The 26806-nt window shown below is 34.2% G+C and overlaps 1 protein-coding gene across 12 annotated transcripts in view; it reads left to right on the top strand.

Annotated features, from left to right (window-relative positions):
* Window positions 1-26806, top strand: part of Ctnna3 (catenin alpha 3) — a 1794873-nt gene that overhangs the window by 955212 nt on the left and 812855 nt on the right. For 11 of the 12 annotated variants that reach the window (XM_021259452.2, XM_021259448.2, XM_021259451.2 and 8 more), the window contains 2 exons: window positions 10043-10123; window positions 19427-19579. In XM_021259452.2, coding sequence (XP_021115111.1) covers window positions 10043-10123; window positions 19427-19579 — 234 coding nt within the window. Of the gene's footprint in view, window positions 1-10042; window positions 10124-19426; window positions 19580-26806 lie in introns of those variants that run through there. The other variant, XM_087185504.1, reaches the window with a different exon arrangement.

Below are 26806 nucleotides of genomic sequence, written 5' to 3' on the forward strand. Positions count from 1 at the left end.
TTACTCCAATTTGTCTTTAGAATCAGTCTCATTTCTTGGTGTAGCAAAGACCAGCAGGGTCTTACTTTTATACTGGTTATCAAATATTCTATAAGGACCTTTAGCTTTGCTCAAGCTATCCCTTTCTCCCAAAACAGTTTCTCCCCTAATCTTCACCTGCTTAACTCCTACATATCCTCTAATGCTTAATGGTTACCACCTCAGGAATCATTTCATCCTTACTGAATGTTCTGCAGTTATCAACTTATGTACTATCCCTGGTACTTCTAATATATATATATATATTATATGCATTATATATAATTAATAAATATTATATATTATATATTAGAAATATATAATATATATATTGTCTGTATCTATTTCTACCAGTAGGTATATATTCTCCAAAGACAGGTATATAAAGCATTTTTGGTCCTTATGCAGAGCCTAGCATATAGTACAAAATGAGGATTAATTTATTATGAGGACTGTTTTTTAAAACAAGTGTAATGAAGGAAGTATAAGAAACAAAAGAAAATATTATAGATGAGAGTGATGAAACATCTTGGAAGATGTCCATAATCAGAAAGGTGGGAAACAAGAATTGCATAGGAAGTTTCTTACAAGCAGAGTTTCTGAGTTTTAACTGTATTGCATAAGATGTAAAGCACCCATTAAAATTTCTCAGTAACTTTCGTAAGTAAATCATGTGAGGACTTAAAAACAATAATCTAGGGTTTGTTCTTAACTTCATCATTAGTAGGGATAGAGTGAATAGTTCTGGAGCAAAGGAGGACATAACCAAGTTTCTCTTCTAGAAAGTACCTCAAGACTTAAAGGTCTTGTTTTTTGGTTTCCTCTCTTTCTATTTTATTCTAATCTAATTGAAAGGTGACTTGCATAAAAGTAAGAACCCTTTCATGTTTTAGAACACTATCCATTAGATCTTTCTGCAATAATGGACATGTTCTATAGCTGTGATGTATAATACAGTAGCCACTGGACATATGACAATTGAACACTTTCAGTTGAGGAATTGAACTTTTAATGTTATTTAATTTTAATTGACATATTTGATTTTAAATAGCTACATATGATGAGTTTGTGCATATTAGATAATGCAATTTTAGAAAGCTATCCTAGGCAGAATCTCAACAAGAAACAGATGGAACACTCAGATTAGGGTATGCCAGGAGATTTTATTTATGAAGAGACTTTTTCCAAATGTGTGGGCACATCTAAGGGAACCATGAGAGACTGCAATTAACTGTGCTTAGTTACATGGGATCAATGATGAGATAGAATTCATGGAAAGATTCTTGGTTAAGATTGTAGAAGTATAAACCTGGGTAACATTGGATCAGTAGTTATAATATGCAATAATAATTTTAATAAAACGTCACTGAATAAAGACCACGCTTATTCTTTTAAATATTATTTCCTTCCTGGTTTTTTTTCCTGATGAAAAATATGAATGCTTTCTCTGTGCATTGTTGATGCATACCATGTTTTCTTAATTCTTTCTTCCTGGCATTCCTTCAAAATTGTCCGTTTTCCATTAGCAAGGTTTTGCTGACTTAATGATGGCTCCTTCAGGCCATACCACCACCTCCAGCATAGAGAAGCAGAGATGCCCTGATTGCAGAGGAGGTGAACCTACCAGGCCGCTATACCACCACCCCCAGTGGTAAGGAGGTGAGCTGCTTGGTTGCCAGCAGCACACATTGCCCCCTCCCTGCCAAAATCAGAAGACATGTGAACAAGTCTGAAAACCAGACTTCCAGATCACCTAAAATAACCGCAAAGGGAAATGAGATGGAACAATCTGATACTCAACCACCTGGATTCCTTGAACTGGCAATAAAAGAAGATCTGGAAAGAATGAAATCAGAAATAATTTCTAGGACAATGGTAGAGATTGTACCCATAGTGCAAGACATGATTAATAAATCTAGAGAGGACAGATAAAAAAATAGAGGCGCTGAGGAACATGATGGAATCCCAACATAGGAAACAAATAGATTTCATAAAACAGATGCAAACAGATTTCCCGTAGATTAAAAACTCCACTGTATGTTTACACAGCAGAATGAGTGAATGTGAGAACAGAATTTCAGATATAGAAGATGAGATTGCAATTAGTAACCAGGAAAATAAAAATTTCTTTAAAATAGTAAAGGACCAAGAGAAATCAATCTAGCAGCTGCTAGATGATGCAAAGAAGAATAACATAAGACTGATTGGAGTCAATGAAGAAACAGGAGAGAGTGCAGGTGACATAAAAAACTGTTCACAGAAGTGATGGCAGAAAAGAACCAAACCTGGGAAAAAGATCTTGACATACAGATAAGTGAGGCATATAGGACTCCAACTAGCCTTGATCAAAAAACTACACATAGGAATATAATAGTTAATATTCTAGAAATCCAACAGAAGAACAAAATTCTACAAGCAGTTAGAGAAAAGAAACAAATCACATACAAAGGAAAGCCCATCAAAATCACAGCACACTCCTCAACACAAACCCTCAAGGCAAGAAGAGCTTGGAGTGATGTATTTCAAACCCTAATGGGAAACAGACTCCTACCCAGATTGATGTACCCTGCAAAACTATCTTTCAAAATTGATGGAGAAATAAGATACTTTCATGACAAAGAGCACCTTAAGAACTTCATGAATAATAAACCAGTACTTCAAAAAAAAAATTTTAGACAATATCCTAGGAAAAGACAATGAGGATTACAACCCCAGGAAGCCCAGAAGAGTTAATCCACTGGGCACGACAAGAAACTAAATGCAAAGGGGGAGAATGCAACTAAAAGAAAAAGTCATGTCAATGATAAGTCAATACATATCAGTTATAACCATCAATGTTAATGGTCTCAATTCACCAGTCAAAAGCAACAGACTGGCAGAATGGGTCAAGAAGCAAGATCCAACAATATGCTCCATAGAAGAAACACACTTGATTCAAAAAGAAACACATAGATAGAAAGTTAAAGGGTGGAAAACAATACTTCATGTGACAGGAACATGGAAATAAAAAAGCAGGAGTAGCTATCTTCTTGGCAGATCAAGTGGATTTCAAACCAACACCAATTACAAGAGACAAAGGAGAACACTACATCCTTGTAAAGTGAACAATCCAAGAGGAAGAGATGACAATCAGAAACATATATGCACCAAACACTAGTGCACCCAACTATATTAAACAAATATTAGTGGACATGAAAAATCAAATAAGCACTAATACAATCATAGTTGTGAACCTCAATATCCCACTGTTACAAATAGATAGATCAACTAGACAAAAAATAAGCAACAAAATACAAGAATTCAATCAAACTGTTGAACAAATGAAATTAACAGATGTTTACAGAGTGTTTCACCTGACAAAATCAGAATACACATTCTTTTCAGGTATACACTGGTCATTCTCCAAAATACACCACATACGCCCTCATAGAACATGTTTAAGTATGTGCAAAGGAATTGAAGCTATCCCCTATATATTATTAGACCATAGTGCAATGAAATTGGAGATCAATAGCAAAAGAAAATGCAAGAATTGCATAAACACATGGAAATTGAACAACACACTTCAGAATAACCAATAGGTCACAGAGGAAATTAAAGAAGAAATCAGACATTTCCCACAAGTAAATGACAATGACATTACAACATATTGCAATCTATGGGACACAATGAAAGCAATCTTACAAGGCAAATTCATAGCATTGAATACTCATATCAGGAAAATAGAGTGAACCCAATTAAACAACCTGATGCTGAACCTCAAGCTTCTAGAAAAAGAATAGCAGGACAATCCCAAAGCTCATACACGGGAGGAAATTATAAAGTTCAGAGGAGAAATCACTGCAATGGAGACTAAGAGAATGATAACAAAAAATCCATGAAGCGAAGAGTTGGTTCTTCAAAAGAATAAACAAATTGACAAATCTTTAGGCAACCTTATCAGAAGAAGGAAAGAAAAGGCCAAAATCCATGCAATTAGGAATGAAAAAGATGAAATTACAATGGACCCAGTAGAAACCCAGAGGATCTTCAATACTTACTTTGAGAACCTATACACCAATAAGATGAAAAACACAGAAGAAACAGACAGATTCTTAGATATGTATGAATTAGCAAAGTAGAATGAAGAAGACTAAAAATTCTAAACAACTCAATATGAATCAATGAAATTGAAAATGTAATTAAAAACTTACCAACAAAGAAAAGCCCTGGCCCTGATTGCCTCACTGCTGAATTCTATAAGACATTTAGAGAGGAACTTCTGACACTGCTCTTTAAACTCTTCAATGAAATTGAAAGGGATGCAGTACTCTTGAATTTATTCCTGAAAGCAAGCATCACCTTGATCCCCAAAGCAGAGAAAGACCTAACTGAAAAAGAGAACTATAGGCCAATCTCACTAATGAACCTAGATGCAAAAATCCTTAATAAGATCCTGGCAAATAGAATGCAGAAGATCATCAAGAAGATCATACACCCTGACCAAGTGGGATTCATCCAAGGGATGCAAGGATGGTTCTACATATGCAAATCAATCAATGTAATACACTATATCAATAGAGGAAAGGACAAAAACCATATGATCATCTCAATAGATGCAGAAAAAGCATTTCACAAAATCCAACACTCATTTATGATAAAAACCCTGCAAAAAATGGAATAGATGGTCTCTACCTCAATCTGATAAAAGCCATCTATACAAAACCAACAGCCAATATCACACTAAATGGTTAAAAACTGAAATCCTTCACACTAAAATCAGGAACAAGGCAAGGATGTCCACTATCACAACTCCTGTTCAATAGAGTTTGGGAAACATTAGCCACAGCAATTAGACAAGAGAAAGAAATAAAAAGAATAAAGATAGGAAATGAAGAAGTCAAACTGTTATTATACACAGATGACATGATAGTCTATATAGAAGATCCCAAGAACTCCACCAAAAATCTTCTAGACTTAATAACCAAATTCAATAAAGTAGTTGGATACAAGGTCAACACACAAAAAGTCAATAGCTTTCCTCTACATGAACAACAGACTCAGTGAGAGAGAAGTAGGGCAAACAATTCCTTTAACAATGGCATGCAAAACCTGAAATACCTAGGGATCAACCTAACAAAAGAAATCAAAGACCTCTTTTCTAAAAATTAATAGCACTCTGAAAAGGGAGATGGAAGAAGACATCAGAAAATGGAAAGACATCCCTTGCTCCTGGGTAGGAAGAATCAACATAGTGAAAATGGCCATACTTCCAAAACTTATCTATAGATTCAATGCAATCCCATTTAAAATTCCAGCAGCATAATTCACAGATCTTGAGAAAACCATCCAAATATTCATTTGGAACAAGAAGAGACCTAGAATAGCAAAAGCAATTCTCAGCAACATACATATTGGACTCCAACTAGCTGTGATCAAAAAACAATCCAAAAATTTGTTTGGAACCAGGAAGAGACCCACAATAGCAAAAGCAATTCTAGGTAACCCAGACATGGCAGAGGGTATCATAATCCCCAACTTGAAACTATACTACAAATCTGCTGTGATAAAAACAGCATGGTACTGGCAAAGAAACAAATCCAAGCACCAGGAGAACAGATTAGAAGATGCAGAAACAACTCCAGAAACACTCAGCCACATCATGTTTGACAAAGGAGCCAAACACTCTCACTGGAGGAAAGATAGCCTGTTTAATAAATGGTGCTGGAAAAATTGGATTTCAACTTGCCAAAGATTAAAGTAGACCTATATCTCTCACCATGCACCAAACTAAAATCAAAATTGATTAAAGATCTAAATATTAAACAGAAATGCTGAACTGGCTGCAACAGAGGTTAGGTAGAACTCTTGAAGACATTGGTAGGAAAAGATTTTATGAACAAAACTGAGTTGCCCATGAACTATCACAAACAATCACCAAGTGGGTTCTCTTCTTATTAAAAAACTTCTGCATAGCAAGAGAACCCACCAACAATGTGAAGAGACAACCCACAATGTGGGAAAAAATTTTCTCCTGCTGTTCCTCAGACAATGGTCCACTATCTAGAATCTATAAAGAACTTAAAAAAAATCAGACCTCCCAAATTTTAAGACCCAATCCAAAAATGAGCACCTGAAATGAACAGACATTTCTCACACAAAAAAGTAGAAATCACAAATAAACATATGAAAAAATGTTCAACATCACTGGTCACTCAAGAGTTGCAAATTAAAACAATGCCAAGATCCACCTCAGCCCAGAAAGTATGACCATTATCATGAAATCAACCAATAAATACTGGTGGGGCTGTGGGGAATGAGGAACACTGCTCCACTGCTGTTGGGAGTGTATACTGGTGCAACCACTGTAGAAATCAGTTTGGAGATACCTCAAAGAACTAGTCATGGAAGTCCCATTTGACCCAGCTATTCCCTTGCTAGTTATCTTCCCCAAAGAATTAAAAGAATCATACCACATTGATATATGTACACCCATGTTTATAGTGGCACAGTTTGTAATACCTAAAACTTGGAAACAGCCCAATTTCCTATCAGGTGAAGACTGGATAAAGAAAATGTGGGTTTTCTTTTGTAAAATGGAGTACTACTCAGCCATAAAAATGAGAAAAATTTGAGACATTTATAGCTAAATGGATGCACACTGAGGTGACACTCTTGAGTGAAATAAATAGGACACACGTGTAAATACCGAATAGTTTCTCTGGTGTGAGAAACTGAAAGTGTAAATAAGAACTAAAAGGTATAAGAGATAATGTGAAATAGGAAGAAAAGGTGCAAAGGGGAAGGGGAAGTCCAAGGGGTAGGGGAATGGAAAGAGGGGAATGGAATTAATATGAGAAAATAAAAATATGGAAACAAAGTCTTTGTAAATAGGGAAGGATGGAAGGGCTGAAAGGAGGGCAGGGAAATGGGGAAAACTTAGAATCAAGAGAGTTTATAAAGGTGCAAATTTCCAATGATGAATGTAATAATATTGTGTACCTAAAATGTACCAATAAAATTAATTTTAAAATGGTGGCTCCTTCAAATATTCCTTTAAGGAGGATCCTCTCCTCTGAGCACTTGGGATATAGGCAGGATTTATCTGTTATCTGTGGTTGTGTTTTAGTATCCTGTCCTTACCATCTCTCATCTCAGAACACAGAATTCTCCTTCAGTCCTAGTTCATTGCTTAATTTTTGTTAAGCCTTTGAAAACAGAAGGAATGAGGGCTTTTAAACAGGATGGGGATATTTCTCCTTGCCTTATTTATTTTTATGCCATCCAAAAGGAATAAAGAGGCATAAAATGGCCAGAGTGAAGCCAAATAAATTTGGATAGATAGAGCAAGGACCCAATTAAAAGCTGGAAGTGAAAGAGAAGAAAAGCATTGGTAGTTGGGTGGGACATGGAGGACAATGAAAGGAAGAAAGAATGGAGAACTTTACACTTTCTATAGTGATAGGGACTGTTTATTATTACCTAAGGATCAAAATGTCTTTGACCCAAAGAGATATTTTAAGCTAAGGTTAAGCTCTGGGTAGAAATTAGAAAATTACCTTTACAGTTTTTATTGAATCTCTCCGTGCTGTCACCTCCTGTCACCCTTTATTAATGTTGTGTATGCTCTGTTGCTAGGTGTGAGAGGGATGACATCTTTTAGTTGTTTTGATGAATCACATCACAGAAGCTAGTGAGTTTTATAGCCAACACAACAGGAATGTGTGTGTGGGGGGGTTTATTAGGGGAGTGTTTTTTTTGTTCTACTCCTGGGCTCTTTTTTGATGATCTCTGCTGTCATGAAGTGGAAAGAAAAATAACCATGATCTAATAAAGCATTAATCTGGAGAATAAGGGTGAAGTTCTTCAAGTAAAACTAGAAACTATCTTCTAGCCTTTTGTGTATTTATAACATTTTCTCATGTAGCCCTGAATTAACTCTTTCATAATTTCCCACTGCTAGTGTGGAGAAACTGGCAGAAACTGTGAAGAGTAGGCACAGTTTTCATCTGGGTACCTCCCCAGTATTGCTCTAATATTTAGAATTTAATTTGTGCTCAGGTAAATGACCTACCTCCTATATCTTCTATCTCTGCTTCCCTTTTCTCCCGTTCCTTCACTAACCATAGTTTTCATCATGTACACATTCCACACTCTCTTTAAAAATCAAATGTGATAAAGACTCAGTGGTCCTCTACCATGTCTCCTGTTAGGTGACAGTGAGAAATGTACTGTACCAATCTGTGGCTATGATAGTGGCTGGGAGTTGGTATTGGAATTTAGTAGAGAAGAGTTCAGAGCTGCTAAACATACAGTGTAAAGGATATTCTCAAAGGATAGTCTGTTTTTCACACTTTAAATATCATCAACCCTTGCTTCAAGAAATTCTAGAGCTGAGATTGAGGTGGCTATCAATAACTTCAGCTAACAGAAGACTTAAACCATGCCTTGAGTGCTGCATTCTAAAATTTTCTCCGAAGTCTAGTATAGCTTCCTGGCCCCTAATTAAATTATTTTGTGTTTTGAATGAAGTGGCTCACTTACAAATTACTTAATTCCATTCAATATGTCCTATATATGATATCACTGGGAATAGAAAAAAATATTAAGATATACTTGTCCATATCAACATTGTAAAGGGACTATTAGGTTGTTGAGAATGCCCAGAAATACAGTGAATAAAGTGGGAAATGTTATTGACACAAGGAAAGGCAAGTGTTTACTTTTGAGCAGGGTTCTTGGGGGAATTCTTCAGGGAAACCATTGAGCAATTGAAAGGATTTGAATAGGTATTGGGAGGTGCTTCTCTGAAGTCAAAGGTACACTTTATGTAAGAACTGATGGAGAGCCCTCATAGGTGCAAGGTCCTGAGTTCAATCTCCAATCTCCCCCTCCCCCCAAAGGAAAGAACTGAGGGAAAGAAATAGAAAACTGAGGAACATTGCTATTGTAAAGGATAGTGATTGAGAGGATGTGGCAGGATATAAGACTGCACAGGTAGGTTAAGGCAGAAAAATAGATGGCCTTGAATTTCTTGTTAGAGTCTTCCATTTGAAAGTGTGGGTCTGTGTGTGTGTTTAGTGATAAGGACCGTGTTTGACATGCTATCTAATGGTGTATACTTGCCTCAGTGTCCTTTGTCAGAGAGTCCATGCTGTGAGCTCCCTCAGTTATCAGCTCTTAAACCCGCCTTCCTGATTTTCTAGGTCTCTCCTTAAGATCCTTTTTCAGTTTATTAATTTAAAAGCAGAAATTTTCCTAGAGGTGAATCACATAATGATTTTTTCCAATTTCTTTTATATGAGATATTGCTGAAAAAGTATGATTAGATTCAATCCAATTGTCTCCCACAAAAGTAATATGTACAAAATATCAACCAAGGTGACTCTCTATGTGCTAAATAGACTAAAGATTGAGGATAAGGATATAACTGAGATACCTGTTCTGCTCAAAGAATGAAAAGGTGTTGCACAAGTTATCTATAAAGAGCCAAAAACAGCATCCAGTTCTTACTTAAAACAATTTGTTCTTGGAATGTTGTCAGCTAAAATTGTGGTCAACTTATGCAAATTGTATGAATTTGCGCTGCATATTTTATTTAGTGTTTAGCAAAAACTCCAATATGGCTCTGCATAACTTACACAATACACCACGAAAATGACTTCAGAAACTCCTACAGAAGTTGACAAATTGGGCATCTAATGCTTTTAAGCTAATTGCATGCTTAGCAGTTAAAGAGTTGACTTATTAAGAGTGAAGATAGGAGTTTCATGGAAATAATGCTTTGCCTACTGCCACATTGAATACAAGCAAGCCCTGTATCAGAAATATTACAGAAGCTTAAAGAAGAAAATAATGTGAGCTTTAATCACTATTCTGCTTTGTCTTAAGTGAATGTTCATGAATCATATGCAATATCATAGCAGTTTTGAAAACTATTCTTGAATTTTCAAGCTGTTATTTTCAGGAAATTTAGGAAGCAAATTGCTAAGTGATAAAGTATAATTTGATACCATTGCTTATGCCATTTTTTTCTTCTTTGCAGGCTGGAAAAAAAGAAAGAAACAATACCTTGAATATTGCTATAGACAACATGTGCAAGAAAACACGAGATCTTCGCAGACAGGTGAGAGGACAGTGAGGCATGGAGACTGAGATAAACATCCAAATAAACTTCGATTCACTGCCAAGACATTTATTTCTTGTTTCCATCCTTTCCCAAATTAATTTAGAACAAGAAAGAACATTTATATGTCTCTAATGTTTTTGTGGAAAATATAAAATAGAAGAAAGGGTATGTGTCTTAATGTCATGCATAATTTCATTTAGACCCTGCCTTTATGAGATCCTGGGCATTGATTTCATCTCTCTGAGCTTCTCTGAACGTATGAAATGGAATTCATAATACACAATAGGGCTTTGATGGTTAAGTAAAATGACTAATAGTGCCTGGTACACAGTAAGATTTTTAGGAAATGTTGGTAAATTGGTTCTTATCACAATAAAAATTGAGTTTATCTTCCAAATACTTATGTAAAAAACCTAGTAATTCAAACATTCCAATTCTCTTTTTTTTTGTTATTTTGAGGATGGTTAAAAATTGAATTTGTGCTGAAGTAAGTGCTGCTTTTTAACCTTGGATCATGCAGAACACATGGTTTTAAAGGATTTCACTAAACAATTTAGATGTCAAATTTATGTCACCAGTTAATTTTTCCAGAAATATAAAAATGTAGCTATGTCCAAAGACCTTTGCTTTCTGTCTCTTTCCAGTGTTTAATAACCAGACTTCTTTCTCACACACAACTTTAACACAGTTACCATTAACTCATAAAAGAAGGGCAAAAAGCTTTTAACCAAAAGCTTTTAATGCAATATATTATTGTAGCTCAATAGGAAGATTTGACTTAGCAATGTTTTAATTCAGAAGTAGAGTTGGAAATGGAATAAATAAGGATCCACAGACATTTAAGTCTGCTGTGTAAGAATACAATTTTAGGGTGTGAAAATTCCAATTTCTCAACTTTATGACCCTAATATGAATGGAATGTAAGAGTTGAAAGAAAGTTGAAACAGTTGAAAGTTCGTTATGCAGATGAATAATCAGGCCAATATGGTGAAATGACTTGCCTAAAGAGGATTTGAGTCTGAACCTAAACTGTAACTCAGATACTCTAACCCTCCAAGTTGTTCACCCTTTTTGCTGGATGATATCTATTCTTTTTCTTTAGGATTTTAATCCCATCTGTTCCTCCTAGAACTTGGAAGAATCATTCCTATGAATTATCAGCAATTTTGTCTCTTATTCTTATGTGTTCCATCTATATTACCTTCAACAAAGTTATGCATAAAAAGCTAATCTACATTCATACCTCCAAGGCTTCTGGAGTCATTATTTTTCTAAAAAAATCAAGAAAAGGCAGTTACATATGTGTTGAATTATTAGTCAGCAAATAAAAGCACAATACACCCAGTCAAATTTGAATTTCAGATTAGCAACAAACATGTTTTAATATAATTATGTTCCAAATATTGCATGGGGCATACTTATATTAAAAATATGAGTACTTTATCTGAAATTAAAATGTAACCAGGTGTCCTGTATTTATCTTGTAATCATACTTGTTTTTCCACTTTGCTGCCATCAGTGGGATATAGAAATAGCATTGAGGATTACAAATACTTTCCTCATTGGAGTTATTTTCAGTTTGTAGAGAACTGCTAAGATTTGGAAGTGTGAAAATTCTATATGGCACCTATGAAAGGTCAATATCTCCTTTGCTTCAGTTTTCCATTAATATCTTACAAAATGCCACAAACAACAGCAACTATGATTCCATCTTATGCTTTCAGGGTTTGGCTAGGGGTCAACAGGGCTTTTTTAGACTGTTTTCACTTGTGATTCTCCATGTAGTAGTATTATAGAGAGGTAAGTTAGACAGAAATTAACATAAAGTCAGGGAGGGACTGAACTCAAGCAAGTCAAATAAAAAAATAAATACTCAAAACTGTGGCTGGAAGAGCATCTGAAGAAGGAAAGCCCTCAAGATAAAGTCACAATGGCCAGACTTAGATACTTTCTTAAGGGATAAATGGAAACTTGAGATTATATTCTAATTGATACCACCCAGTCCATTAAGTCCAGATATGAATGAGACACCTAGTTGGGTGACCATGACAGTAAGACTCATTCCTTTCCCAAATTGTTCCTGTTTTAGGGGTCATAGATAAGCCAAGGTTAATAATGCTAGTCACATGCCCTTGCTACCTGCCCCACTTCCTTATTGAATCAATATTAGCTAAATGGCCCTACTTTTAATCCTATACATTGATTATAGTTTGACCCACTTTGTACCCAGATTGTGACTTTGCAGTACAAATTACCCCTGACAAAGGGCCTTGGTGGCATCCTCTCAGGATCTCTCCTGTCTCTCAGGAGCAATTCCTATTCTCCAATAAACATTTCCTACTCTTAACCTCCTTTGTCCTTTGGAATTCATTCTTTGATTTCAGGAAACACAAAGTTAGCATATATGACATCTAGCAGGTTGGGAGTTATAGTTCTCTTATATCAGTAATAGTCAAATGGTGACCAAGGCTGGACTCAGGTTAGGTGTTGAGGCCTTGGTGCTTCTGCCTGTTCCCTCTCTATGTAGTGTATAGTCTTCTAAATTCCCTTCATGTGTCTTTTCCAGTAAGGAAGCCTAGATTTATGACATGATGGTTTAAGGTGCCAAGAAATGATAGAAGCTACCATACTTTATGTCTGACCTTACAATCTTGCTTCGATCCAAAAGCTATAGATTATCACAGTCACAAACAATACCCTACATCAGGCAGAAGCTCTGTTTCTTTTTCTTTTTTATTAATTTTATTGGTAAATTTTAGGTATACAATATAATGACATTCATCATTGTATATTTGTACCTTTACATAATCTATCTTGGTTCTTATTTTTTCCCCATTCCCCTGGCCTCCCTTCAATCCCTCCACCCCTTCCTATTTACAAAGATCTTGTTTCCATTTTTTCATATTAATTCCATTCCATTCATTATTTTCTCCTATCCCTCTCACTTCTCCTTCCCTTTGCCTCTTTTCTTCCTATTTCATACTAACTATTATACTTTTTAGCCTTATTTACACTTTCAGTTTCTCACACTAGAGAAACTATTTGGTATTTACACATGTATGTCCTATTTATTTGATTTAAGAGTATCGCCTCAATGTGCATCCATTTAGCTATAAATGTCTCTAGTTTCTCATTTTTTATGGCTGAGTAGTACTACATTTTTTTAAAAAACCCACATTTTCTTTATCCAGTCTCCAGTTGATGGAAAATTGGGCTGTTTCCAAGTTTTGGCTATTACAAACTGTGCTGCTATGAACATGAGTGCACATATATCACTGTGGTATGATTCTTTTAATTCTTTGGGGAAGATACTAAGCAAGGGAATAGCTGGGTCATATGGGACTTCCAGTCCTAGTTCTTTGAGGTATCTCCACACTGATATCCACAGTGGTTGCACCAGTCTACACTCCCATGAGGAGTGGAGCAAAGTTCCTTTTTTCCCCACAGGGGCACCTGCATTTGTTGTTGGTTGATTTCGTGATTAGCAGCCATTCTTTCTGGGGTAAGGTGGAATCCCAGTGTTGTTTCATTTGCATTTCTCAAATGACCAGTGATGTTGAAAAATTTTCATATGTTTCTTTGCTATTTCTACTTTTTTGTCGGAGAAATGTCTGTTCATTTCAGATGCCCATTTTTGGGTTGGGCCTTTAAATTTGGGAGGTCTGATTTTTTTAAGGTCTTTGTAGACAGTAGACCTTTGTCAGAGGAACAGTAGGTGAAAAATTTTTCCCACATTGTGGGTTGTCTCTTCACACTGTTGTTGGTTCCTGTTGTTATGCAGAAGCTTTTTAATAAGATGAAGTCCCACTTCTTGGTTCTCTGTGCTAATTCCTGTGGGACTGAGATTTTGTTCATAAAATTTTTTTCAAGAATGATCCTTATTCCCCTCATACTTCATATCCTTTTTAAATTTTAAAATTTCTTTTTCCTTTAGCCTCCTCTCCCATCATTTATTTGAAAACTTTAAATCTATTGAAACTTTCAATAAAGGAAGGATTTTAAACAGGGGCCACTTTATTAAGAATTAAAACAATCATTTGATCCCTGGTACCAAAAAAAAAAAAAAAAGAATTAAAGCAATCAAATATCTTCTATTTCTATTATCATATAAAGAGCAAAACATATATTTGATTTCATTAAAGGCAGGTTAAAAGTTTTACTTGTATATATTAAGAAAAATTGTCAGTACCATAGTAAGTCAAAGACAACAGAATTCTTGTAAAAACAAGATTCTTTAGTTCAGTTTCTATGTTGCTGAATTTCTATGTTCATTTCTTATTCTATGTTGGTAGTACAACACTAAGAAAAAGGCTCTTGAAACTCCTAATCATCATTATCATCATTGTCATTCAATCATTCTGTTTCCCCAAGTACCACTCCACTCAATTGGAACATTAGGTATACATTTAATTGTTAGTTGATTTAGTTCCTATTGGTCAGTTGAGCTTTGTAAGTCATATATTACTATTTCACTTAAAATTCCACTGGTGTATCCATATATTAGTTTTTCTAGTACCCTGAGATTTATTCTTTTCTGAAACACTTTTTCTGCTTTCTATTCTCTTCCACTCACAATTTTATTCTTTCTCTTCTTTTGTTTGGTAATTGTGGTGGGGCTTTCACATAGCTTTCACTTTTAGGTTTCAATTGTAGAGAAATATATTATTTTATTTGAGGTCCCAAACCACTTATATCAGTGGGAAATAGAAAAATTGATGTTTGAAAACCTTTTATTAAACTGTAGAGAGAAAAGATGAAAAGCCCCTCAATTTGGATTTGTTCTGACATCTTTCATGTCTAAATACAAACAGGTATTTATTGAACATACATACCTCTAACTCCTTCTGGCTTCCCAATAACTTATGATTTTAGCACCATGGCTTCTCTTTCTACATTGGCATATTAGATTTTTCTTTAACTTTTTTATGTTTCTAAGTGAAAGGAATGCAATATGCTATTGGTCAAGATAATAACAGAAATAAATTAAATAAAGGATACACAAGTATTTTACAGATAGATGATTGTGCAATGAAATGGAAAAGTCCTATATGAATATATTACAACATATACAGAATATTGCTTAGCCTGACACTTTTGTCCTTCTGTATCTTATCCCTATCTGCACATCTAGTTCCCTCTTATAATAATTCCTCTTTCACAGTCAGCATGACATTGGGCATAGCAGAATCATAGGGAGTGTTTTTCTTTGAAGAAGTGTCATAATATGATCAGCAAAAATTAGTTTATGTAAGATGTTGGAGTCTCTTACCTGATGAATGATCAAACCTTTACAATAAACATAGGCCCTGTTCTAGATTGGATTTCCATTGAAGTAGAAACTAGAGGACCTTAATGCAGGCAGTTTGTTTGGGAGGTGATTCCTATGAACTAGTATAAGAGAACATGAAAAATGAGATAGGGAAAAAAGAAAGGGTATGTTCTTGAGGTTGCTGCTATAGGTAACAGGAAATTGAGGATTTCTGTCTCTCCAGTTTATCTGACCAATGGATGAAGGCTAGGAATTTTATCCAGCAGTTCCTATCTCCATTGGTTAATGGTTGCCTCTAGGGGTGTGCACATTCCAGAACTTTCAAGGTGTGTTTGTGCTTTTACTGAAATTTCACAGAGACTTGGAACATTTCTCAAGGTGGAATAACACAAGAAGCATGACAGGTTTTCAAAGGACTTGGAACTGTTCTCCACAGCTGAAGTCAAACACAGGTTCAGAAGATGAGAAGTAAGGCACCAAAAATTGTCTAATGTAGTACATCATCATCATCATAACTATGAAGGTCATGGATCAGGAATCAGCAAGTCAGATAGAAAGTAGTGAGAAAATTGTGATTTGGTTGAATTAATAATGCTGTTTGTCATTTAGGTAGATTAAAGATGTTTTCCATGGGAGAAATACCCCCTGTCTGTTCTGTGATGTCTCTTAAAAGTTTCATGGATGTCAAACACATGTCATGCTCCTTTTCTGGCTCCTTTCTTCTGTCATGGAACAAAAATCACAAAAGTTTAAAATTTGAGACTCTAGTTATTCTCTGTCTCTCTAGATTTTTTATTCTGGTTATAAATCAATATGTGCTCTTTGAAAAGCTCAAAGCAGTCTGCTTTTTTACGTATGTTTACAGATAAAATCTTGTATCAATGTCTATTATATAAAAACAATCCATCTTTATTTTTTAAATGTATAACTTCATTATCATTCACTAAACACACATAAATACAAAAATTTAAATTATTCAAAGAAAAGCAATGCAAGGGAAAAAACTATAATAATATTCAAATATAACAAACCTCAACCAAAGCAAAACTGAAAAGTACTTAAACATTTTTCCATATAATTTAAAAAAAATTGCAAGCATTAACAAGATATGAAAGGATGTGATTTGTTTTAGAAAGAGTTTCAAAACTAATATTGAACAAATAGTGGTCTAGAAAAAATTTCTAATTAGTAGACTCCACAGAGGTCACATTTTTAAAATTTAAATTTCAATACAGTCATGTAACAAGTGATGGAAACATAATCTGAGAAATATGTTATTAGGCAATTTCATCCGTGTGTATCGCAAGGTACCACACAGAGTGCCAACTTCTAAGTGCAAACTGAGAAGGTATACGTCAATCATCTGTGATGGTCCCTTGATATTATCCAAATATGCAGTTAAACACGAGATACATGAGGCTACCACCGGCATAGCAGCACACTGTTTTACAGTAAGCTCTTTGATATAAGTAGGATTGTGCTTTAAAGGATGAAAAGCACAGCATGTTATGATAAGTACATAAAACAGTAAGTCATTCATCACACTATCGAGTACTGTGTACTGTGCATAGTTGTATGGGTTCTTCTGAAAACACACCCTTCTCTCCTTTGATCTAATCCATCTTTAAAGATGTGTTTCAAGGTAGCTAATATGGTCTTGCATCTCCATGCCACAATCCAATTATTAGAAAAAAGAGTTTATATTCAGTCCCCACCTTGTTTCCCATTCACTCTTAAAACAATAGCAATAGGAGCCCTGCTCCTACTTTTCTACTAAAACTGCTTCTACTAAATTCATCAATAGACTCTTAGTGCTCAAATCCAATTGACAATTCATTTTTTTAAAATTTAAATTTTCTTTAAAACTTAACCCTGAGTCTCTCTTTCTTTCTCAGTCTACTTTTTCTTTACAAAATATTTATTAATTCGTATTTCTCTAGGAGGATTATAAGGAATCATGCATTTCTATTTTGACATTACTCACAGTACTTCCTTGTTTTCATTAGAAGGATGAGGAACCAATGTTCAGAAATATTTGTTGATTTTAATGTAATCAAATACACAGAAAAGAAGATTCAGCAAGTATACAATGTGGACTTTATAAATTTGTTTGTGAGAAAAGTATATGTAGAGAATAGTGACACTTAGATTTATTTGAAGTTTGTCTTTTAGTTGCTGGTTACTTGTTTTTGTTTCTTGGCCATTATCTCAGTCTTTTTAATTCTGCTGTCCCACTTGGATGACTGTCATACATGATAGTGTTTCCTAAGCTTCATCTTCGGATATTTCCTCACAGTGGTCTCCTTTATATGGTTCTATTCAGTCTAGGCTTGAGTTACCTTCTGTATTCAGACTCTCAATAGCTTATCTCTAGTGCAGACATTCTGCTCATGCCCCAGTTACAGATTTCAGTAACAGAGAGAAGGATAGAAGAGAGAGCTGGCCATTGAAAACAGTTCCTCTTCTGAAAACTTACTAATATTTTTCGCTTATGTATCTGAAAGTAACCCATCATGTACTTCCCAGGTGCTGTCCTAACTTTCAGCCTCTTGCCTGACAAGAGTGATCTACTCCCATGGACAGCAAACTCATTATTCACTCATATAACCTCTTCCTCTTTTCTGGCAACATCTTGGCACAGTGCACTCTGCCCTAATAAGTGATTAGTAAATACTAATTCATTGCCTTTAGTGATCAGCCTTTCAGCATACTAAGCAGAATCTTTCTTTGGGGATCTGTTTGGAGCCTTTGTGAAATTGTTGGTAGCCAGAAAATTCCACAGCTCTTTTGAGTAAATGGTACCATCTTGGGCAGATCTATTTTCTGCTACGAACTTGTAATTATTATACATTTATTGCCATAATTACTATAGGAAGACAATGCTTTTTAAAGATGCAGCTTTATCATCTATCTCCTTTAAATGTATTACTAGTAATTCTCAGAAAATATAAAATTATGTTTTCTATTAGTTTAAAAATACCCTAAAATATAATTTTCACAGAAGGCAAATTCTAATCTTTTCTAATACCTATTTTTTCTCTTTGTTATTGTACAGAAATTATTAAACTAAACGAGAGAGCTGATACAAAAACCTTTGGGCCCATTTATAATAGTAGACATTGTTAATGAGACATTTCAGCCTATTGTAATCCTTAAAGGCTCAGTATCATATAAATGCAAATAATTAATTTTCCAATGCAGTTTTAAATCTCAAAAAGATGAAGAGAGAGATGAGGGAGAAGAGGGGAAAGGGAAGTACAAAGAATGAAATTGTGTTATATACATATACCAATTACCCAGGATGAATGGAATCATTATGTTTGGCAAACATGTAATAATAAAAATTAAAACTTTCAATGGAGATAATATCTGATAAGTAATTATCTAATGGTCATTTATAATCTTACATGTAATCTGATTTAAAAGAACAATTTGTAGCAGAATGTTATAGTTGTTTAATAATTTAAGGCGTGAGGGCAAGAACAATTAATGAAAACTGAGAAAATTGGACATCACAATCATTTATTATTCTTCTTGCTCTATTAATTTGTTATCATCTGGTGCAATCAGTGATCTAACTTGGTTTAATTACCATGAAGCCTACAATTTAGCTAATCAAAATTTATCATCAGTTACTCCAGTAAGGTAGAAAACATTTTATAATTTTGTAATTATGAAAATACAAGATGTGCCATGTTAATTGTACACATGGATAAACATCCTAATACTGTAATTTCTTTAAGCAAAAAATGAGCATTAGCAGTTATAATCTGATTTGTAGGCTAAGTACAATTTAAGAGAAAATCAATGACTTCTGAGAGTGAGGAAATTATTGCTGATTTTTTTCTGGATAATTTGTTTATCTAACTTTTGTAAAGGACATTTCTACTCAGTGTTGAATATTAGGACCTTTTGGATTATTTTAAAATTCATAAAATAAATTTTGTAATCACTGAGATTGTAAGACTAGAAAATAATATGAACCTTTTCCTTAAATAAAAATAAGCTTGAATTTTTTAATTTCTCTTCAGCTCCGCAAGGCTATCATTGATCATGTGTCAGACTCTTTCTTGGATACAACAGTCCCACTTTTGGTTCTCATTGAAGCAGCTAAGAATGGCCGGGAAAAGGAAATAAAAGAATATGCTGCAATATTTCATGAACATACCAGCAGGCTTGTAGAGGTAAGCATGCTAGAACTGTAACCACTTTAAATCTAGGTGAAGTAGGCTACTATTTTTCATTTACTGCTAAATTGCACTCAAATAAAAACTTTTGACAATGTGTTACAAATGTGGCAGAGTTGGGCCTGGGTTATATGAAGGTGTGTCTGCCAAATAGTATAAACCATCCCCCATAGGCTTGAAACAGAAGCCATTTATTTAGAAAGAGCTATAAAATTATCCCTCCTCTTGTTTTATTTTTAGTGTATATTTTCTTAGAGCTAAAAAAACAAACTAGCTAAATACATGTACTTAGATTTACTCTTACAAACATTTCTTTCCATTTTAAACTTAAAAGCATGAGACACTCAATCTCAGGTTATTGTGTGTGTGTTTTTAATATTTTTCGTGACAATGTGACTCCAGGTTTTCAAAACATACTTAACTATATAACATGAAGATAGAACAAGAATGTAGGCTATATAGAGGCACATATACCCATGAATAATTAAGTATAGTGGATTAGGAAAAAGGTAATAAAGAAAAATTTGGTTGCTGTTGATAAAAGCATCTTTTTCCTATTAGTTTTTCTCATAAATCTCGTGCAGTGCTCATTAAATAAAGGCACTTTGGTCAAATAATTTTTTGGAAAAAGTTATCTGGATAGGTCCTCTTCAAGAGTGTACATTCTTGTAAAATCTTAAAAAGATTTAAAAAATTTAATTTAGCCCAGTTTCCCCAATTCAGCTAACCTAAGAAAAGTCTCTCATGGCATATTACTGAGGCGCTGTCTCTAAGAACAGTTGGGAATGCTACTATTTTTTTTAAAATCAAATAATGTTTTACTATGTAGAAAAATCACAAGGAATTAGTTTAAAATGTATGAGGATTTTGCAAATTCTTTATTCCATGTGAATACTGAAAGAACAAAAGCATTGGAATTACAAGCAATGGGAATGCAAGTAAAGGTTTATTTAATCTGTACATTCCCATAATACATCATAATGAGATTATGTTAGAATAGGTGTGCTAAGTTTGGGTTTCACTTTAGTATTTCTTAGAAGCTTTTGTCTAAGTGACTTTCAGCTGTAGTGAGTTTTCACTATGTAAAAGAGTATCCTCAAACTTATTGGTTTAAAAGAACTATTTGTTATTGCCTCTCACAGATCTGTGCATTCACTGGCCAGAGCTGGGCAATTTTGGCTTAGGGTTTCTCGTGTGATCATTCTCAGTTATTGGCTTAGAATGAAGCTTGCCAAAGGTTACCTAGGCCAGACATCCAAGAGGCAAATTTATGTGCCTTAAAGTGCATGTTAACTTTCAGCTGAAAAGGTTGCATTTGTTGTCTAGAGCATCAATGTATACCTTTCCATGTGGCTTCAGCTTCTCACAGAATAGTTGTTGGATTCAAAGTGTTAAGTTGTCAGAGCAAGTAAGAAGTAGGAAATAGAAGCTGCAATTCTCTTAATTTTTCCACCCAGAAATTAGCAGAAACTCATTTTTAATATATTCTGTTGGTCACAGCAATGACAGAGTCTGGCCAGACTTGAGGGCAGGTAAGAGGTGAAATTCTATCTTTAAAGAAAGAAAGAGGAAAGTGTTTGTGCTCCCTTTTAATCCACTACACTTTTCTATTCATGATTTTATTTGCTTTATCTATAAAATGAAGTTCCAGCAAGATAATATCTAAGATTATTCCCTATCATGGGACTTCTCGTTTCTTTAGACATAGCAAATATGAATGGTTTTTAAGTTTACTGCTTATATAGCAGGATAGATAGATAGATAGATCATAGATAGACTACTCCTGTGGAATATATATATATATATATATAAATTATATATAAATATATATTGGAATATATATGGAATATATATTAATTATATATATTCCATATATATTATAATCTCTAATATATATTAGAGATTTTTTCAATAACATTAGATAATTTTCCAATAAAAGTTCTCAAATAACATGGTATTGAAGTATACTGCCTATGCACTAGGGTGTATATCTGTAGGAGAAAAAGAAGAAAAAGGACACTGATTTATCTCCCAGGCAAATCCTTTTTTGAAAGATGTCTCATGAAAGCAACAGAGAAATCTTCATTAATTTTCCATGAACACTGAGATAAGAGTGTCTGTGAAAGAGTTCTGAGAAATAGAAGAGCTAGATAGGTCCTTTTCAGAGGACATTGTATGTTCTCCTTCTATAGATTGCTTACCAGTTCCTCTCTCTCCCCCTGCTTAACAACTCTCTGCACAGACATGTTCCTACACCAGTCTTATTCTCAAACTGGGTAATTTGACATAGCAGGGAAGAAAGTCTTGGATTCTAAATGCCTTCCAGATAAAGTTATTTGTAACATGTCTGGGATTTGGTACTACAACTATGTTTGTCACCAAAATCTAAAATCAGTGAACTAGTTGAATTAAGACTTAAGAGCCGTGTGAGAGAGAGGAGTCTATTTTTAAAGGATTTCTATCAGATCTTTCAAGAAAGACTTCATGTTGGTAAGGAAACTCTTTAAGTAAGGCAGAAGAACTGGAACTGAACACACACACACACATACACACACACGAAATTAAAGTGTTGAGAAATTTTATGGGCAGCAATCAGTAAGCCAAGTAGATTTGACAATTTGAGAAAATAAATGGCAATGAGGAACAGAATGGCAGAAAAATTGAGCCTGCACATTTATATTCTCCGGTGGAGTCATGCCTGAGGTGTGATATTATTATGTAGCTTGCTGTAATGTGAAAAGATAGATTAAATAATGGTTATAAAATACTGAATAGTTGCAAAAACTAGATAACCTACATCTTTGTTGCTGACTTAGTTATGCTGAACAGAGAATTAGGCAAATATTTTCCTACTTGTAACATTCAAGTTACTCTATATTTCTATCCTTGGAACAACAGTGAGAATGATAGCAAGGAGTCAAGAAGTTAACAAGCTAAAAGTCATGTTAACAAAGTGATTAGCAATTAATGACCAATGTGGTCATTGAATATGCTTTCAAGTACTGTAATTTCATCCTGATGGTGACTTAGAACACCATTAGCTCTACTAGCTTCCACTAATAATATCTATTAAACAGGAAGGTAAAAATATGATGTTTATCTTTAAAATGAAAGTCATTCTAGAGAGTAAGTTTTTAATCTTTTATTGCTTTTTTTCTTCTCTCATAACAAAGACTGTATAGCTAGTATTCAATTAAGTCCCTCCCTCCTAAAAGAAGAAAAATATTATAACACAAACTCCATTCTTTTTTTCTCTAAAAAGTTGATTTTAGATATTCCAGTAATTGGACTTGAGCTATCCATATGGGCCCATTTATTCAGCAGAGTGTCTTCTTACTCTGCTGTATGTGGATAATTTAAAACAATTCTTTTATAGGGATATTTCCAGATGTCATTGCCATTAATTGTCCAGAGCAGGCACTATACACCCTGCTCCAGATCATACAAGGAGGAAATATGTAAAAATTTAATTAAGAACAGTAGTCCATTTCAGAGATACATTTTTAAACTTTAATTTGGTGATTTAACTATTTTTCAGAAGACTGCCTTAAATTCAGTGAATGCATTGTTTATTTTAATACCTATTATGCAATATCTCTCCAAAATTAACTTTTAAAATCCCACTGTTATTTTTGAACCATATTACAATTTGTTCTCAGGAAGTCAGTTCATGCTGAACACTGCAGTTGCTACTGACTAAAACTGTAAAATCTCAGGTTTACTTCATGGATTTTACCATATTAATTACCATTAAATATAATGGTGTTAGTGATCTAGTCTGGAAAATTTTCTGTGAATTAGAGAATTTTCTCTATTTGAAAAGCCAGCTTCATCAGTGCTTTGACTTACTTGTCAAAACTTCATCTATCTTGCTGTACCTTATTTTAGTAAGTTTCATGGGAGCCTTTCATCAAAAAGGAAAAAAGTGGGTGGACATTTAATTATAATACTTTCCTACAACCTACAAAGCTGATTGTTCCCACTCACAAAATGGTGAGCCATATTTAGCAAAGCCCCAGTGCCAAGAGAGAATGCTTCAGAGGGGACTCTTGCTGTTTGCCAGAAGTACTGATTGCTCTCAGCTTTACTAACATCTTTGCTTTTTGACAGAATGCTATTTATGTTTTACACTTTACTTGATTGTCTGTTATCAAATAAGGATATGTTCAATTATAAATAAGTAGAGCTAGAGTCCCAACCCTTTCTTCCTCTTCCTTCTTGGAAAGGGAAAAATGATAACAATTCATGTTTACATTTGTACAAAAATCAACAACTGTTCTCACGGAGCACCTTTCCAACTTTCTTCTTGTGATGGGGAAGAAATGTTACAGCTAAGTTAGGAATGCTTTTGCTTATGCAGAACAAAATACACATGTATGACCATCACTCCTTGGGTTATAAGCTTCTCAGCATTTTAATCTCCTTGCAATGTAAAGAGACATGGCTGAATATGATTTTAACCTTGGCCCAAATGCACAGTGAATTCCTTCCCATGTTTGAGATATTTCTTTATAAACTTTCTACTTAATATATATGGAATATAGGAAAAGTTCAGCGATTCAATTATGGTAAGTCAGAGACTTTCCATAATAGTATTCAAGTAGAATATTAATGTTTTGGAATTCAGAGGAGGGGAAAGAACCATATGGGATTAGAATCGTTTGGGAATTTAGCATTAAGTAAGCGATTGTTAAGGTGAAACTTGAAGACTGGGAAGGAGTTCATTTTGAAATAAGAGAACTTGAGACAGAAATAAGAGCATGAATAAAGACACAATGCTTCTTCCTGGGTTCCAGAAATACAGTAATAATGAAATCTAGTTGATTAGATTGACAGGAGTACAAGGTGATATAAAGGCAATTGATGAACAGCCTTGAATATATGGTTGCAGGGAGAAGAGGATAGATTTCATCTTAGAAAACTGGATTCAGGAATGGACTTGGGAAGCTGCACCAAGGGGAGCCCTAAGGCAGTGGGGATGAACATATGGCTGTTTATATTGTTGAAAGGTCTAAAAGGCTCACCATCACTCCCCTAAGGAAAGTCATATTTCAAGAGGGTCTGTGTGTGAACTACTTTGCATCTGCATAGAAAAATTTCCAAACTCCAGTGATTGATTCTGACATAGACTGACATTTAAAAAGAATTGTACTTCAAACTCAATATATTATTATACATCAAAGATGGATAATACCACTAGTTTTAATAATGAAATTGAAATGGAAAAGCAAATGCCCCAGGATTTAAAGCTCTAGATCAATGATGACCAATAGAAGGTAAAGGCAATTGTAAATAAAGTCTTAAATTTTGTAGTAGATACACTAAAAATTGAGCAGAAATAAACAGGCTAAAATAAGTTTAACATTTCATTTAGTTCAATACACCAAATATTATAATTTTTATTTTAATCATACAAAATCCATTCATTAGATTTCACCATTTTGAGCTAAGGCTTAGTAATCTGACAGGTATTTTACACTTATAGATCATCTGAATCTATGTTGACCATATTTAAGTGTTAATTAGCCACATGACTTGTGGCTATATATTGGATAGTGAAGTTCTAGATAGATCAGTAAGTTGAGGGCAGGAACATCTTCATTCATTCACTTAATAAATATGCCTTCAGTGCCTGCTATGTGCCATATTTTGTGCTACATTCTAGGGATACAGTCACTGAAATCTTTGTTTTTGTTCCCCTAGCTTAACATATAGTAATAAATGTTGAAAGAATTGATGACTAAACGAAGTAGAATGTCCACTAAACCTAAAAAAGGAAATCTTAAAAGGTGATGAACATCATTTTTTTTTTGTCAAATATGAAGCATAGAAAAATACTTAGGTTTGTGTACTGGCTATGTTCTTAGAAAAGTTACATAATCTCTTGTATCTGTCCTATAAAGGAAACACTCTTCTGTAACATGAAGATAATACTAGGATCCAATGGGATAACCCATTAAAGTACCAAATGCTACAACATGTGGACAGTATCATTCTGTGAAAATTAGTCTTCTTGCCCTCTTCTGTTTAATTTTTTCTTCAAAACTCTTATCTGGAAAGAGCTGGCCTAAATCTCAAGATGTCTCTAACAAGTATCCAACTTCCAAATACAGATAAAGGCTTTTATCAAAAACATCAATAGGCCAAAAGTTGACATGGGTAGAATCACCTGCTAAAATTATGTAACTAAAGTTGCACCTTACAATTAACTGGTATGTGAAACTTCACTGAAACTGGGAACTTCCCAATATTGCTCTTTATGATGGTATGTGGCCGAGAGTTAACCAGCGAACATGCTAATGATTAACTGATGAATAATCCAAGATGTTGAAGCCAAATTTTGTTTTAATCAACAACCTTATCATGTAAATTAGGTTTGATCTACTCCTTTTAATCAGTTCACTATTCCATTCAATTAAAAATGTATATATGTAGTGTATCTCTAGAATTTGCTCTGATCTGCAGAGCTCATAAATATAGAACCCTACTGCTTAAAACTGGGTTCCATTTTTGTCTTCTGTGTTTTAATGAGTTCTGTCCTGCTTCAGTGATTAGAAAAATCACTAAACTCTAGAATTCAGTATCATTATTTTTAAATGGAAGATGAGGTATTAAAATAATCTTAATTCCTGCTATTCAGGGTTTTAGAAACTAGGAAGAAGACTTGTTATATTTGTAATAATAGTAGAGTAGGGATCAACTGGGTTTTGCCAATAAGAGATATTAAAGGAATAATGCTAGCACATAAATCTGAAAGCATAAAGTAAAGAGAAGAGAAACTTTTCTGAATGTTTTTGAACAACAGACCAGCTCAGCTATTAGGTGCATCAACCTGCAAAAGTCTCAAGAACTGATTGACTTTTTTTCTTATTCTATCTTACCTAACTAAAAAAGCAGGAAGGTGGAAATATATATTTATGCCTGAGAACTTTGTTAGCATGCAGTCATTCTTTCTATCTCTGAGATAACTGCTTAGCTTGGTGATTAGTTCAGGATGTAAGACCTAAGTGAAATTAGGCATCATCTTCTAATGAGAAAGTACAACTAGTCCATTTGTAAGTTGATTGTTTGGAAATAGAAATGTATTTTGCCTTTTAATCAATGTTATGTGTATTATTTTGCTTTCACTCTTAGTCCACAAAGGCCTATTGGGTTCTTAATAGAGGTAACGAATTGCAGAACATTTTGTTAAGAGTATTCTCCTTAACATAGAATACTTCAAAA

Source organism: Heterocephalus glaber, unplaced genomic scaffold, assembly GCF_053883595.1.
Source record: "Heterocephalus glaber isolate CG9 unplaced genomic scaffold, H.glaber_assembly_v1.0 deba00001497, whole genome shotgun sequence".
NCBI classification, from domain to species: domain Eukaryota; kingdom Metazoa; phylum Chordata; class Mammalia; order Rodentia; family Bathyergidae; genus Heterocephalus; species Heterocephalus glaber.